Here is a 17,640-nt window from a genome sequence, read left to right on the forward strand (position 1 = left end):
AAAGTCTGGATCCACTCAAGAGCTTTACCCCTCACCCCGATCCCCCTCAATCTGTCCAGCAGTAACCGATGTGAGATGGTATCAAAAGCTGCTGACAGATCGAGGAGGACGAGGATTACTGGAATCCCTCTGTCTAGTGTCATTCTGATGCTGTCTGTCACTTCCAGCAGTGCCGCTTTCGTGCTGTGAGATTCACGGAAGCCAGACTGAGAGGGGTCTAGGAGATGGTTTTGTTCCAGATACTGGGACAGCTGTTGGTTTACCATAATTTCCATAACCTTCACACAACAGGGGAGGAGTGAGATAGGTCCGTAATTCTGCAGCTCAGACGGGTCCGCCGTCGCCTTCTTTAGGAGAGGCTTGACCCACGCTCTTTTCCACGCATTTAGAAATATAGCTGTCTCCAACGAGATGTTATAAATATTGGAGAGTGCATCTGCTAGTATAAGGCTGAGTGTTGACATCACTGCCGGTGGTACAGGATGAGATGGCGAGCCCGACTTTACCTGACCTAATAGGGTTCTTACTTGCTCTCTGGTTGTGGGAACAAAGGAATCCAACCGACAGGGAGAGCCCTCTGCCAGCCGGGCTTCTTTAGGAACATCTCCCTCTCCTTGTTCCTCCCTGGCTGTATCAAAGGACTGATATATCAGGTCGATTTTATTGGTAAAGTGCCTAGCTAGGTCATCGCATAGTTCCTGTGTGGGGGGGTACCGCATTATTCGCCTTCGGGTTAGTAAATTCTTTCAGTATCTTATACAATTCTCTGGATGAGTTCTTGGCCTCCGTAATGAGTGCACCCAGATGTGTCCTCCTAGCTGAATTACAGCTATTTAGATAATCTCTGTGTGCTTTCCGGTATAGCAGTTCATATTGCTCCCTCTTTGATTTCCTCCATTTCCTCTCCAGAACTCTAAACTTGGACTTCTTCCTAAGTGTGTCCGAGTACCAGGGAGCCGGAGTTGCCCTCTTCCGGGTGGTGGCTTTTTTTAGTGGAGCTATGATGTCTAAGGCTGCCTGAATTGCTCCCTCCAATCCTTCCCAGGCCAAATTAGGGTCCACATCCAGGTTAGGCAAGGGATCCCTATAAATTTGACTGAAAGCGGAGACGGTTACTCTCGACCAAGGTCTTCGGAAACTCCTCTGACTTTGTCCCTGCTGCACTGAATGGGCAGACGGCACCGAAAAGCTTAGTGCCATATAATCAGTCCAATCAAGTACCTGTGGGGGCTCAGTAACCAGATCCGCTATATTGGAAAAAATGGCATCCAGGGTGTGGCCTGCACTATGAGTGGGGCCAGTAGTTCTAAGAGATTAGCCCAAGAGAGTCCATTATGGCAATCAGATTATCAGAATCTGAGTTGGAAGGCATCTCTAAATGATGATTAAAGTCCCCTAACAGTAGAAAATGTGTTGCAGGCAGGACATTGGGAGCCAGTCTGTCCAGAAGCACTATACAAAACTCCTTATTATTACCCCCAGGCGGATGGTATACCAATGCTCCTGTCCCTTCAACAGCCAGATTGCATTCTACTCTAAAGACAAGGAGCTCCATGGTAGCCACAGAGGTTCTATCCAACATCCTGATGTGATAAGGGGACCGCACGGCAATGGCTAGCCCCCTACCATGCCTCTCGGGCCTATCCAGTCTAATGACGACATAGTACTACCCATGAAGTCCCAGATAAGCTTGGTCATGTCCTCCTGCTTTCTCCAACTACGGAAATTTAGGAAAATTAGAAGAATCTTCAGTAGATAGGCTAGTATTCAAATTATTATCGCCTTCAGCCTGTCAAAAATTGACTATGCTAACGCAATTTATCTATGCATCCCGAGTAACCAAAACTATTGACTACAGTTGATACAAAACCAAGCTTCCAGAATCATCTGTCAACAACTTAGGCACTGCTGTACTAGGCCACTGATGAAGGAGATTCACTGACTTCCAGTGGAGGAGCGATCTATGTTCAAAATAGGTTGCATCATTTTTAAAGCTATCCACAGCATAGTCCCCAAATACCTATCCTCGCAGATTCACAGATACTCCCCAAAGCACACTTTCAGATCTGCGCTACTGAATCGATTGGTGGTCCTTAGATTCAGATGTAAACGGACAGGAGGGTCACATTATTCCATCAAGTAACAGACTACATGTTTTTCAGAAAAAAGCTGAAAACATCGCTCTTCACCCAAGCATATAGCTAGACACGGACCTCTGTCACTAGTGGCTTCCTAACCCAGCACCAAGAAACTTATTTGTGTGCATGTGCTTAAATACCCCTTAACATAACATAACAGTACAGACTGATCACCGACTATATCCTTCAAAGAGGAGGGGTTGCAACTGGGAAAAACATGACCATGGAGGTGGATAAATGATGGCTAGTCAAATGCCTGACACAAATGATACTTCCTTTTAAAGTTCTAACATGGTCAGTTAGTAAGGAGGACAGTACGATGAGCCAAGCAATTTGGTTGTTGTATCTGCTGCAAGGCCTGCTAAATAAGTTGTCCCGAAGGGCTGCTTGTGTGAACAAAGATGCATACAAGTTGGTTAAGAACTTAATCCTTTGCTTAGCAATTAATTCATGGCTACAAAGAGAGAATGTGTCATCCAAAGAGTACATCTGTGCCACAATACTTGACCCACGCTGCAAACAAATACTGGTCACTTTAATTTCTTTTTCAGAAGGGGATGTTTCACAATGCAAAACTTGGATTGTTGACCAAGCGAAATGTGGAAGAAGGATGACTGAAAGCTAGAGGCCAGGGCAGAAGTTCTGGTGAGCAGCCTTCAACCTCGAGAGAGGTCAGTGTTGTTGCCTCAGAGCAGCCAACACCAGCAACAACATCAACAACAGATGAATTGGACCCAACCGCTGCAATGGCTTGGTTTCAAGTGGCAGGGCTTAAGTTAAGTACAGAGGTGAAGGCAGCAGAGGTTGAACAAGTAGCAGCACCAATGACCATTCAGAGGAGGGTCCAAGACTATGTGGATAACCCAAAAGAGGTCTACCTGAATCAAAACTCATAGGTCTATTGGCATGGGAAGATGTGCCATTGGTTAGAGCTCAGTAAGCTGGCATTAAAGCATCTTGCTTGTCCGGTAGCTAGTGTGTCTTCTGAGTATGTGTTTGTTGCAGCTTGTGCAGTTGTCATAGTCAGACCAATCTCTCATCTCAAAATTTGGAGAGATTGAACATGATTAAAACGAACTAACACTTCATACGATTAGATCAAATTGTTCCTGGAACAGCACAGGAGGAAAATGAGGGTGATTGTTCAGACTCAAATCTCAAGTGGGTTAGCTGACCAACTTCTGTGTGAACCCCTGAGTTATGGGACGAACTCTGCATCCATGACTGGGGTAGGCCACAATAAAACTTTCACATTATTGTTGAACTGGTTTGCAAAAAAAAGATATGGATAGAGGAGCATTTATATATTTGGTGTCAGACTTGTGCAGCCTCAACATTTATTCACATGTATTGACTTTATTGGAGTTGGACCGGTGTGCACAGAATAAGCCTTCCCATTTAATTGAAGGACACAAAGACAATGCCTCCCATCCCTATACTTCTTTTTTTCATTCCATAGCTGGGCTGCCTCAGTAAAGATCATTGCATTACAAGGCTGCCATTGGTTGTTGCTTCCAAAGTAAAAGAGTAGATTCAAATAGACAAATGTGTACCACCATGCTAGGAACAGGTAACTAACTATTACACCAATGAGTGATATATTGAGTAAGTGATGATGATTCCGGTGATGGCAGTGAGGGTGTTGTTCAACTAATTTGTACCCTTGATTTTGATTTGCCATGTTTGGGGCCCGATGGGTGATTCTTCCTGAATGATTGATTGCCCCTTTGACACTTCACTAGAATTACTTACAAGGTCTACTCCGTGCTGTACCTCCTTTTTTCAGGTACTTCAGAGACCGGCCCAATCAGTTAGTTAACAAAAGTACACAACATGCTCAAATTCATGTGCTCTTCTTGTTCATCAACAGCACTAAAGGTGTATCTCTCTCAATTTAATTTGGGTTAGGGCCTGGAGACAGGACTAAGGACGGGGCTACCTCAACAGCCAGGAGAAGGAAGTTATGAACAATGCCTGCCCCAAACCCTTAACCCTATTCCCAAGCCCATTGACCCATCGAGGTCCTGTTGGAACCTTGAGTGCATAACGAGCCGAGCTTCCATGTGTAATCTTCCTGCCTACCGGCAATGCAGGTTACAGCTGCCCACTTTGAAACTGGGGAGCCTGGTTGATGTCTCTGCATATTCGGTACAGCTGGTACTCTTCAACTCCAGAATCATGACCTTAGAAAAAGTGGTTCAGCAGGGATTTGCCCTCAGTTTCACTCTTTTTGATATATGTGACTCCCCTGGCCAAGATTATTAGGTCATGTGGCTTTGATATCATTTTGTATGCCGATGACACTCAAATTGTCATTTCCATGGGGCCTAACCCTGAATCCATCAGACATAAATATAGGGAGTGCATGATATGGACTGCCCCCTGAGTGTCAGCTAAATTCCTTCAGCTGAACTCTTGCTTTGTGGGAATGCACACACAATCTGGTCCAATGACTGTCGGCTGTCGGAATGGGGATCCACACCAATCCCCAAGAAAACGGCCAATAATGTAGGTGTACGGGTAGATGGTAACCTTTCTATGAAAGAGCATGTCAATTCAAATGTTGGCTCATGTTTTGGTCTGATGCGCTTGCTTTGAAAAAACTTCCATCGGATTAATTTGCAGACCAGGGAAACACTTGTCCAGGCACTGATAGTGAACCGCCTGGACTACGGCAATGCTTTAATGGTTGCTATGAAGAAAGGTCTCTTCTCCAAACTGCAGGTTGTTCAGAACAAGGCTGCCTTCCTGGTCTGCAATCTTCCTCCTCATTCTCCATCTGAACTTGTATTATGATTCCTTCATTGGCTTCCCATCAAATAACCTGCCCTATTTAAACTTCTCTGTTTGGTTTTTTAAATCCTTAAATGGAAATTGTCCGGCTATTTTAAAAACAAGCGCCAGGAGACTCCGTTAGGAGTGGCTGTTCGCGCTTTATAAATTCTCATTTCATTTCATTTATTCCCGCTCCCCATCTCAGATCCAGCGAATTACTGCTGTTACATCCTAGACGCAGAGTCGTTTTAAGGCATGGGCAAAGTGGGCTCTAACCCTGAGCCCCAGCCATTCAGGAGGCCCCCTGATAATGCCAGCTCTGTTCTGCAGAGAGTCTAGCCCTAATGAGCTTGAATAATTTTTAAACAGATTATTTTAAATACCTTTTTCCTATTATTTTTAATGTGGGTGATGTGTGAGTCTATTGCAGACATTTTGGAGAGAAATGTTGTGTTTATGTTTCATGCAAAATCCATAAAAACGTTTCTTTAAGTTCAAAACGGCGAGGAGTTGTGTGCCTAATAAATCTATACAACTAACTAACAGATACCCATTTAGTGGATGATTTGTGCAAAATGAAGCCAGAAATATTGGGTAAATCATGGCATTCTTGCTTAAATTCTGTTATTTTAGGCAAATATTTTAATTTACCAAAGCTCCTTTTTCTTCATTATCATGCATGAATGCACTTTCAAATAAAAGAGTTCAGAATATCAGTTGTACAAAACCTATTCTGCTTGATTCAATAAACTATAGTGTTGCTCTAGAATAATCTGGGCCACATACAGGGTTAATATAACAACTGACATCCTCATAGGTGTAAATGGACTAAGATTTCACACTGTGTTTGTGTCACGAAAGTGAGGCAAATTGTTGCAAAATCTTCTTTTACTAATTTGCTTTCCAATGAAAAATGTGTTTTGCGCTAGAATATCAATCGAAAGTAGCGCAAACCAGTGCATATCGCTGCTTTGCATTACTTAGCGCCAAGAAGGCATTCAAAGGGTGGTGCATGGGCGTTCCCATGCAACCAGCTAAGGTTTCTGATGCAAAACCCTATTTACTAAAAAAAGTACTCAAGGTTTAGATCAAAACATAACACCCACTTCAATCAGGCGCCATCACAGAGAAATGCTTTTATTTCCCAACTTTGCATGTATGCTGCAATGTACAGCACTCACACAAGGTGGGAAAAGTTTTAAAGTTAGGCTAAGCATAGTATTTTGTGCTGGGAGGGTATCATCCTTCCAGTACAAAATTTACGCGTGACTCATGTAGACACCCTTGCACTATGGTGTAAAGATGTGTGTGCGTGGCTCACAGCAGCGCATTTCTGCTCCAGAGAGAGGCGAGTAGAGTGCTCTCCTGCTCTCTCCTTCTCACGCAGCCCATAATTTGAGGTTGCTGCACTGCTCTGCATGATAATTTAGTAAATCTGGGCCCCTGTTCACTAGAGGTTCATATTTAAAAACTATTAGGCCAGATGTACGACCAACAATTTTGAGACTCCTAAATTGCGTGGCCATAGCGGCTCGCAATTTGCAAATCACAAAATGGAATGTACAACAGTATCAGAGACACTGTTTGCGATTCCCAATGGGGTCGCAAATTGCAAAGCTCATGAATATTAATGAGCCATTAGCAATTTGTGACCCCATTGGGAATGGCTGGCCCACCATGTCTGGGACTGCTTTCAAATAAAGCAGTATTTTTTTCTTTTTGTAATGTAGCCCATTTTCCTTAAAGGGAACGGGATGCATTTAAAAAAAGAAAAAGAAACGTTTTTGTTTCGTTTTTTGGGGGCAGGTAGTGGTCCCTGGGAAAAAAATATATGCAGAGCCTGTTACAGAGGGGAAGGGGTCCCCTGGGCACCCCTTCCTGTTTGCGATTCTATTACCACCCTCTTGAAGAGGGTGGTAATTTGACAGTGTCTGCGACTGCAATTGCGGTCGCAAAAAATTGGTACATAGCTTTGAGGTTGCTATGTTAGGAAGGGAACACCCCTTCCTAATACAAGTCGCAAAACGTATTTTGCGAGTCTCAACGCATGCAAAAATGGGCAGTATAGCTGGCCCTATTACTTTTACCAAGTACTTTTCAGTGCAGTGCTTTAATGTGGCGTATTCATGTCAAAGCTTCCATGTATTGAAGATATTTCTTGTAGGATTTACATAGAAAACATTTTCAGGGCTCAGCTCAGCTTTACCTGTTACTTTTTTTTCTCACCCACCTCTAGGGTGGGGGGGAGAGAGGGAGGGAGAGAGAAAGTGTGTGTGTGTGTGTGTGTATACACACACACACACATACACATTTGAGTGTACACATTTCTTTTAGTAATAAATGGTGGGACAGAACATAACGCTGAGCAATTAATCCAAGGTTTTGGTGAAATTAATAGAAAGAAATTGTCAATGTGATACTTGTTCTAGAGCACAGGTACTCATAGTACGGCCCCCGGGCCGTCAGCGGCCCGGCAAGCCTACCCTGGCGGCCCGCGGACCTTGCAGACATGTACCTATGTTTAATATTTTGTTTGCAGCAAACACCCCTGCGGCAGCGTGACTAAGACTGCCGCTCTGTGGGGTCCGGGCGATTCTCCTTGTCGTAGTCAGAATGGGGCTGCAGGGGGCTAAGAGGTGACAAAGCCTCATTAACATACGAATGGTCTTTGAAAGACCTCTGAAGTGCTCCGGTGAGGCTATGTGTGTGTGTGTGTGTGTGCCCAGAAGCTGTCTCAGCCCAGGCACACACAGGCAAGGTGGAGGGAGGGAGACAGGGAGGGAGGGAAAGGGAGGGAGAGAGACAGGGAGGGAGAGAGAGGCAGGGTGAGTGGGGGTGAGTGAGAATGAGGGAAGGAGAGTGAGGGTGAGGGAAGGAGAGTGAGGGAAGGAGAGTGAGGGAGAGACAGTGAGGGTTAGAGAAGGAGAGTGAGGGAAGGAGAGTGAGGGTGAGGGAGAGACAGTGAGGGTGAGGGAGAGAGGGTGAGGGAGAGAGGGTGAGGGAAGGAGAGTGAGGGAAGAAGAGTGAGGGTGAGGGAAGGAGAGTGAGGGTGAGGGAAGGAGAGTGAGGGAAGGAGACTGAGGGTGAGGGAGAGTGAGGGTGAGGAAGAGTGAGGGAAGGAGAGTGAGCTAAGGAGAGTGAGGGAGGGAGAGTAAGGGAGAGGGAGAGTGAGGGAGGGAGAGGGAGGGAGAGTGAGGGAAGGAGGGAGAGTGAGGGCGAGGGAGAGTGAGGGCAGGAGAGTGAGGGCAAGGGAGAGTGAGAGCGAGGGAGAGTGGGGGCGAGAGAGAGAGTGAGAGTGAGGGCGAGAGAGAGTGAGGGCGAGGGAGGGAGAGTGAGGGCGAGAGAGAGTGAGAGAGAGTGAGAGTGAGAGTGAGAGCGAGGGAGGGAGAGGGAGGGAGGGAGAGTGAGGAAAGGAGAGGGAGGGCGAGGGAGGGAGAGTGAGGGAAGGAGAGGGAGGGCGAGGGAGGGAGAGTGAGGGAAGGAGAGGGAGGGCGAGGGAGAGGGAGGGAAGGAGAGTGAGGGAAGGAGATTGAGGAAAGGAGAGTGAGGGAGAAGGAGGGAAGGAGAGTGAGGGAAGGAGAGTGAGGGAGCCCGCCAAGAGTGAGGGAGCCCGCGAAGAGTGAGGGAGCCCGCCAAGAGTGAGGGAGCCCGCTAAGAGTGAGGGAGCCCGCTAAGAGTGAGGGAGGGAGACAGAGTGAGGGAGACAGAGTGAGGGAAGGAGACAGAGTGAGGGAGAGAGAGGGAGACAGAGGGAAGGAGGGAAACGGAAGGAGAGAGAGGGAAACAGAGGGAAGGAGGGAGAGGGAAACTGAGGGAGAGGGAAAAAGAGGGAGAGGGAGGGAAACTGAGGGAGAGAGAGGGAAACTGAGGGAGAGAGAGGGAAACTGAGGGAGAGAGAGGGAAACTGAGGGAGAGGGAAACTGAGGGAGAGGGAAACAGTGAGGGAGAGGGAAACAGAGTGAAGGAGAGGGAGACAGAGATGGAGATGGAGAGGGAGACAGAGATGGAGAGGGAGACTGAGAGAGTGAGACATTTAGAGTGAGTGAGACAGAGGGAGAGAGGGAGTGAGACAGTCGGAGTGAGTGAGACAGAGGGAGAGAGGGAGTGAGACAGGGCGAGACGGAGTGAGACAGTCAGAGTGAGTGAGACCAATGGAGACAGAGAGAGAGAGAGGGAGGAGACAGAGAGAGAGAAAGAACGAGAGAGAGAGAGAGATGTGTGTATGTCGGGTCTGGTGGCTCAGTGGACGAAGGCGTCTGCTGCAGGGACCTGTGATCAACCTCATGGCCACAGGTTTTTTCGTTGCTCTCGCCCCGCCCCTTCGCCCACTGACCCCGCCCCCACTGGTGCGGCCCTCGGAAATAAACCACACTGTAAATTTGGCCCCCGAGAGAAAGTTTGTGAGTACCCATGTTCTAGAGCCTACAGTTAAAAGTACAGGAACAGACATGATATGCGAAGAAGAAGGCAAGTGTTAGCTGTGTGTTTGGTTGCAAAGTTTTTTTTGTCAGTAAACTTTGAAAAGTTTACTGCAGAACTAAGGAAGTTTCTAAAAGGTTGCAGAATTTATTTTGTGAATATGTTTGAGCAAAAGGAGGAGTTGTGGAGAGACATTCGTCAAAAACTCATTTTCAGTAGAAGAAATATCGTAAAACGTATGCTTGCTAAAGACTTTATAAAGTTTTGCAATTTAATTAAATAGATGTGAATTAATTCTTGAGGGGGTCTCATCACACTCATCCTTTTGACCAACAAATGCCAGCAGATAAAGGCAAATGGGCAGACGGGTTTACAGTCATAAATGACATTTATCACTGCAGTAGAATTAGTTTATGGGCTATATTATGTCACCATGGGAGGGTCAGTGGGTGAAAAATGGAAAACACACACATCTTAGCTTTTCAGGTATTAACCCTTTCCTGATTTGTGAAGAGATGGAGACAATAAGATTAATACAGGGATGATGAAACTGCACCTCACTCCTAACCATAAACCAGCCCCGAAAATGTGTCTAGTTTGGGTTAGGTGTAAATACACATTTATATATCTTTCAAAGGTTTCAGTGATTATCTGAGTCTGGTGGTTTAGCGGACTAATGCGTCCACTGCAGGGGCCTGTGTTTGACCTCATGGTCATAGGTTCACACCATGGCTGGCCTACTCACCTTTCATACTTCTGAGGTCAATAAAATGAGTCCTGCTGAGTTTGGTAACAATAAACATCTGTTATTCAGCGCCAATATATTCTGGGGTGAAAGTGCAATTACAAACACGCATTATTTATGGGATTTTTTTTCACTCATGAAGAGTAACAGCTTCATGAATTCACAGATATTAGTTCAAAAATTTGTATTGAGATATTTTGTGGATGAGGTGCATAAACTAATCTTCATGAGATGCCTTTAAAAAAACAAAAGAAATGAGCTGCAAACAGTTGAGCAATACTGGGAGTCAATATTTATTGAGGAGATTACAGATTGTGATATAAACAGTGTTTGTGGTCTTAGTGAGGGGCAGTGGGAAGCCCTCTGTGACTGACTCCAGTAGAAACTGTGGCCAATGTGACAATGACACACTGGTGCCCTTGCAGGGCGCTGGTGAGACCAGTGTCCTGCCAGTGACTATCGCGACAAGGCTGGCTTCGCAATAGGGTTAGTCGTCCTTGTTGCAGAGCGCGGTGTTGCAGCAGGTGTGGAGTACTTTGTATTCGATGTTCAGATACTTGTCAATCTCTTCCTTTGAGCACAGCTCCGGAGCCAGGCATCCTTTCTTGGTGACATGAAAGAGACCTGGGGAAATGCAAAAACAAGGTGTCACTGCTGAGGGCTGTCACTGCCCAAGGACTTACCTGCGGATTGGTGTCAGATTAACACTGTCAAGTGTGTCACTGTTCAAGGATGTCACTGCTTGATTGTTCAGAAAAGGGGGTGGTGATGAACAGAGTGTCTGAATTAAGAAGACCACTCTTGCCCAGTCCAAAGATCAGGGCTTGATCCATCACCGTTATTTATCTCACTGCCCCATCCCAGCTCAGAACCTGGCTATATGCAAATCAGTCTGTCCCTGGCCCAGTGCATCATGGGAACAGGGCAGACTAAACTACCAAGCCAATTCTTCACCAGAAAGGAGACAAGCTACCGGGGACCAGTTTCTGGCATTTCAGCCGTCTTCGGCCCGGCTTGCTTGAATCCTGATGGAGCACCCCTTGTTGTAAATATTTTTGTCCACCCTAAGCGTGGAAGGGTATTCTCAGATGTGAGACCCTTGCTCATTGCACCATCAGGATTCAAGCAAACCGGGCCGAAGACGGCTGTAATGCCAGAAACCGGTCCCCGGGAGCTTGTTTCCTTCCCAGTGTAAGAATTGGCTTTTGTAGTTTGGTTTGCCCTGTTCCCATCATGCACTGGGACAGGAACAGACTAATTTGCATACAGCCAGGTTCTGAAACTGGGATGGTGCAGTGAGCTAAAAAACGGTGTTGGATCTAGCCCTGATCTCTTGACTGGGTGAGAGCTTTCTGCTTAATTCAGAGACTCTGTCCCTCACCACCCCTTGTTGTAAATACTGCTTGATTGTGTCACTGCTCAGTTATGTCACTGCTGCAGGCTGTCACTAATTGACACTGTTGCTTCTCAAGGGTGTCATGGATCAATTATGTCGCTGCTGGAGGCTGTCACTGATTACCACTGTCATTGCTCATGGGTGTCACTGCTGACAGGTGTCACTGCTAGATGATGTCACTGATTACCACTTTCATTGCTCATGGGTGTCACTGCTGACAGGTGTCACTGCTAGAGGCTGTCACTGAATACCACTGTCATTGCTCATGGGTGTCACTGCTGACAGGTGTCACTGCTAGAGGCTGTCACTGAATTCCACTGTCACTGCTCATGGGTGTCACTGCAAACAGGTGTCCCTGCTAGATGCTGTCACTGAATACCACTGTCACTGCTCATGGGTGTCACTGCAGACAGGTGTCACTGCTAGAGGCTGTCACTGATTACCACTGTCATTGCTCATGGGTGTCACTGCTGACAGGTGTCACTGCTGGAGGCTGTCACTGAATACTACTGTCACTGCTCATGGGTGTCACTGCAGACAGGTGTCACTGCTGGAGGCTGTCACTGAATACCACTGTCACTGCATAAGGCTGCTAGGGCGTATTTCACATAGTGCCAGTCATACAGAGATGCACAACTGTTGGTGCAGCTGGAGGTCAGACGCGTGTGCCCCAAATTCTTTACTGCCATTTTACACTCTATATTTTCCTCTTTTTTGCTCTCCCTGTAAATACAGAATGGAGCGGCAGTCCCAGTCTCTCTTCCTTTCACAGCAGTCAAAGCTTCCATCACATGCAAAGAACAGGTACAGCACAGGTGGCAGCAGTGCACACTTCCCTCAAACACATACAGCGGACAACAAAGCCAGCGGTGATGCCATCTCTGATGTATGCATTGAACAGTTACAGCAAAGCAGCAGCACTGCAAACAGGGTTCAAAAACTCCACCCACTGGTGAGCTATTTTTAGGGATTCCTCGCCCTTTCCGGGGAGCTGAAAATCCTCCAACTTTAGTCACAGAACAAAAAGGAAATGTAGGAAGATAAACTGACCTTTGACCTATGCCTCTGAAAGAAGAGCAATTGTGACAAGATAACAAGATTTAAAGGCATCTTTATTGCTCACAAAGTGAAAGAGCAATACAAATGCCTTGAAATCTTATCTTCTCACAGTTGCTTTCTTTCTGAGACAGAGGTCAAAAGTCAGTTTGTCTTCCTACATTTATTTCTCTCTCTGTGACTGAAGTTAGAGGATTTTGTAAAATGAACTGTGTGACAATTGAACTGTTCAAAGCATGTTAAATTAAAGGCTGTAAGATGTCAGGCTTTTTTTCTAACACAACACTGAAAGAGCTAAGTGAACTGTTCAAACATTTCAAATATATTTCACAAGTTATGAATATCCATTTTTGCAATTCTGTGGTGAAAAAAATATTTGTATAGGACCAAAACAAATTAGAAAACTTTACTTGGTGATGTGCAAATTTTAAATATTTTTGCTGAAGCACAATTTCCAATCATTCGTTTATGCACCATTATCAGTAAAACTACATTTTAGTGGAATAGTTTTATGGCCATTTCAATGCAAAATATCTTAAAATGACAGTGCACTACCACATCATGCTTTGGTAATATATTTGTGAAAAGTGTGTTTTCAGTTCCAGCCTTTCTAACATAGACAGGCTGTCGGAACTCAACTTCTGGGGCCCCCAGCAAGGCCCACTTGGGTTCATGACCTCCAGTTGTAGGTGGAGGGGGTACCCATGGTGCCCCCCTGTCTGTTGATCCCTGCACCTTGAGGTTCCTACCATGGGACATCTTCTATTTTACAATGGAAGCATGCATTCGGTCCAAAATACATGCTCCCATTGTAAAGTATACGACCAGGGGTGGCTCTAGGCTCATGGTGGCCCTGTGCAGGGAGCGTAGGTAGGGGGCCCCGGAAGAGGGGGTCCGGGCGGGGCAGAGTGTGGAGGCCAGTGAAGAGGGTGGGGGGGGTCAGGGTGTTTGGAAGTGGAGCAGAGCTGGAGCTGCCAAATCCCTGCCAGTGGCCGCCACACAAATATGTATCCATCCTCAGAGGATTTTTATATTAAGGATATATTGGCGTGGTGGCCCCTGGAGTTTGGTGGACCTGTGCAGGTGCACAGCTTGCACATGCCTAAGGCCGCCCCTGATAGGACTGTGACCGAACAGTGTTTGGTTGCTTCCTAACTAGTCTTTTGTACAGCCGAAATAGTGAACTAGCATATTTGAAGGTGCTCTCTGTATGATAATAAAGAAAAAGACAGCTCCATGGGACAAAACATTTGCCTAGGATCACACAATTTGAGACCAGTTCATGGGAAAAGTACATTACAGTTAGGTCGACTAGATTATGAAAGTTACTAGACCTGCAGGTCTAGTAACATTTTTATGATTTTTTTGAGTCCTGCTGCATCACTTCTCCTTTAGGTTTCTTTATCTGAGTAATGTTATCAAATAGGCATCTGCCTTCAGCTCCTAGAGAACTGTAAAATTGTGCTTGTATTTTAGAAGCCAATTGCATTTTGAACTCTTTATCTATTTACTCTCGCATTCTCATGGTGCCCCAGAAACTTCAAGGAAGTTTTTTGGCATCAATACAGGGGTTGCTATTTTTGCCAAAATTGTGTAAATGATACTATGTAATATGTAACATGTCACAAGACGTAAGTTCAGGATTTACATTTCATTTGTGTCAGGAAAGCAAAGGTCACAGACATTGCCTTTAGAATAGGTCGCAGGAAATGGAATTTCGAGGCAATTAAATACTTGACTGAGGGTACTACTGACTTAGTGTAACATCCAATAAGCATGTGCACAATAATGTAAATGTTCTTTAATAAATATGGCTGAGATACCCGCCACCCCCTCTCGACACAATCCCCAAGGATGGGAAACCGGAAACAGTACTGAACTTTTGGAAGGCGGGAGGGAGTGACCCTCCCGGCCGTATTTATTAAAATATGAAACAAAATCAAAACATTAAAAATAACAGTTTCATATTATGTACAATTTCATTTCCACATTACGATGTTTGGCTAACCTTAACATATTTCTAATACAAAGGTTCTCCTAGCCGAACTAACATCCTACAAAACATTTTAACTTGAAATTGTACATCCTAACGTTAAGGGCCAACGGCAAGGTCGTAACCGGTGTCAGATCCCTAAACCAGAATTACCCCCCCCACTTGCGAGGGGCGACCGCACCGAGGCTGTACCTCATGTGCATCTACCAATTTCCCTTGACTTGACGGGGGCCCCAATGAACTCGACGCCATTTAATGGTCGTCCGAGGACTCGTGTGAGGTGTCTAGAAGGTAGCGTAAACCCCCCTCCCCACCCCACACAACTTACCACATCTGCCGTCGCAGGTGTCCTGGCCCCGGGAAATTCCCAGGAGGGGCCCGTAGCCCCTCCTATCCAGGAAGGGGCCTTGACCGCCTTCCCTTTCCTTTCGGCAGCCCATCCTTAGAAGGGACCGCCTCCCCGTTGAGGGGCCAATGGCCACCTCCCCCGGGCGCTCCCATCCGTAATGGGTGACGCCCCCCCATAGGGATCTTCCAATTACTGCTCACGGATCATGACCTTACCGCCACAGGCCGGATAGTTGACCGGCTATCCGGACCCCCCACAAAACTCCTGCCTAAAGGTCATGCTTTAAACTCTTTAGCCAAGCTATGAGGTCTCCTATGAGTAACTCATTCCCCACCCGGGACAAATGGACTCCATCACCCAAATACATACTGTCCCCCTTGATACAACCATGAGGAATACAATGCAGTGCACTTGAACGAAACAATCTACCCAATTTGTTATTCACTTTCTTCACAGAATGATTTAAAGCAGAAACCGAATTCGCCCCCCGCCACACTCTACGTGGAATCATATGGGACCAACTTACTGCGGAAAGTATCGCCTCGAGAAGAAGTCGTCTACCAGTGGTCACCAAATCGTTGCCCCCAAGATGGACTATGATTATAGATGGCGGTGACCTCGTCCGCCCTAACAAGCCCTCGAAAAAGGATTGAAACTGGTCAATACAGAGCCCGCCCCTTCCGTAGAAGGTCACCCTGTACCCGTATTCCCCAGCCATGTGAAACATGTCACCTGCTTTGAATACGTCCGCGGCACGCCTCACGTATGAGTGGCCCACGACCCACACCACTTTTTCCGCAGCCGGTGATGTTTGACCGCTGGTTCCTAGGTGTCGGGTCGACTGCACAGTCCGCCCCGCCTCGTAAGCTTGCGAAACTGTAAACCAAACAAAAACAAGAAGCGTGAGTACATGATAGCAGCTTCACAACATGTGCAACCGCACATACCTTTTGTAACAATTCGAGGACCAACGCCCCAAACGTTTCACTTTTTCTACACTCAGACCCCTGGCTGTAGCCTCAGTAGCAGCCCCTATCCGAAAGGAATGGGTCCCAAACTCGCCGGGGTTCAAGCCCGCGGCCGAAAGCGCCATTGCAAGCACCCGCTGGAACTGAAACCTCGTCAGCGGGGTGGCATCAGCGTGCCTCAACAAGGTCCCCCCCCATGATGACGCCCTCTGCGCTAAATAATCCTCTAAGCAAACAACAGGGCACATGGGAGATCCGGGAAACCGATGTATGACTACACAATCCCCTATCGCACCCTGATCGGCCGTGGACCTGACAAACGAGACAGTCATCGTCTCCCTCTTTACCTGAATGTGCTCTCGGCACAGTCCCCCCACCGTATCCCGCTTGTTCTTCGCCACCAGTTCGCTTACCCGCATTGCCCCATGGAATGCTAACGCAAAGGCGGCCCGGAATAGCACTGTTTCATACTGAGATGAACATGTCGCAGGGAGTACGGATAATAACAGGGCCAACCTATCCAGACCTATCGGGTGCCTTTCATCTACTCTGCGACCCTCAAGGCGTTGCCACCCACGTAGCGCTTTCTGCACCACAAAAGACGCTGTCGGGTCCTGGATCCCATGAGCCCTTGCCATAAAGGAAATGGCGGCCCGATGCCTCTGGGCCGTAGCTACTGATTTGCCTGCCTGATGCAAAGACAGCAAGAATTTTACGACAAGCTCTTCCTGGCCCCCAAGCTCCCCCCTAGCAGAACCCAAAAAGGACCAATAGGAACGGAACGCCCCTTCATATGCCTTCCTTGTCCTGGGTGCTAAACTCTCTCCCACGAGGTTTTGTAGTTCGGGGCACCGAGAGACCAGAGAGCTTCGGGAAAGGGTGCCGCTACCGGGTCCGCTGTGGGCAGAAAACCCCAGAAGGCCTGCATACGGAAACGAGAAAGCGCATCAGCAGCTTGGTTCAGTACCCCCGGGACATGTCTTGCCCTAAAGAGCACATTCAACTGCATACACAATAACACAATTTCTTTGAGCAGTCTCAGAATCCATTTGCAACGTGCTGCCTGACTATTGATACACTCAACCACGGTCATGTTATCAGACCAGAACACCACAGAGTGATCCCGAAACCCCTCAGGCCATGTTTTCAGGGCCACCAAAATAGGGAAGAGTTCAAGAAAAGCAATGTTACTCGTCAGCCCACACTCGTGCCACCATGACGGCCATTTTTGAGCCGACCATTGCGTACCTAATATGGCGCCAAAACCCACACTCCCCGCCGAATCTGTCCACAGCCCCAGCTCCTCGGAGGACACCGCCGGCTTGTTCCTGACAATTCGACCATTGAAATCCGCCAAAAATGCCAACCAAATGCGCATGTCCTGGCGAATCTCTGCCGAGAGCCTCGTGCGGTGGTGTCCTTCCTTAAGACCGACCATGGCTTGTGCAATCGTGCGGGAAAAGGGGCGGGCCATTGGCATTATTCTAAGGGCAAAATTCAACTGGCCCACCGTTTGCTGCAATTGATGCAAGTTAACCTTAGTCTCTCGAATACATGTTTCAAGTGAGGCCCTGAATTTTACCACCTTTTCTTTGGGTAACCGAAAGCAACCCTCCTCCGAATCGAGTTCTATCCCCAGAAACTCGAGTGAAGTCGAGGGACCCACAGTCTTACCTGGCGCCAATGGCACACCAAAATGATTCATTAAGCCACAAAATTCATTTAAAGCCTGTCCACATTCTGGATCCCCGGCTGCCCCCAGGAACAGAAAGTCATCGAGATAATGCATTACATGCTGAAA

The 17,640-nt window shown here is 47.0% G+C and overlaps 1 protein-coding gene across 1 annotated transcript in view; it reads right to left on the reverse strand.

Annotated features, from left to right (window-relative positions):
• Nucleotides 1-10,354: 10,354 nt before the first annotated feature.
• Nucleotides 10,355-17,640, reverse strand: part of LOC147717858 (uncharacterized) — a 38,804-nt gene continuing 31,518 nt past the window's right edge. The window contains exon 3 of the mRNA XM_086924636.1: nucleotides 10,355-10,701. Coding sequence (XP_086780762.1) covers nucleotides 10,565-10,701 — 137 coding nt within the window. The 3' untranslated portion in view covers nucleotides 10,355-10,564. The remainder of the gene's footprint in view (nucleotides 10,702-17,640) is intronic.

Source organism: Lissotriton vulgaris, chromosome 5 (assembly GCF_964263255.1).
Source record: "Lissotriton vulgaris chromosome 5, aLisVul1.2, whole genome shotgun sequence".
Lineage (NCBI taxonomy): Eukaryota > Metazoa > Chordata > Amphibia > Caudata > Salamandridae > Lissotriton > Lissotriton vulgaris.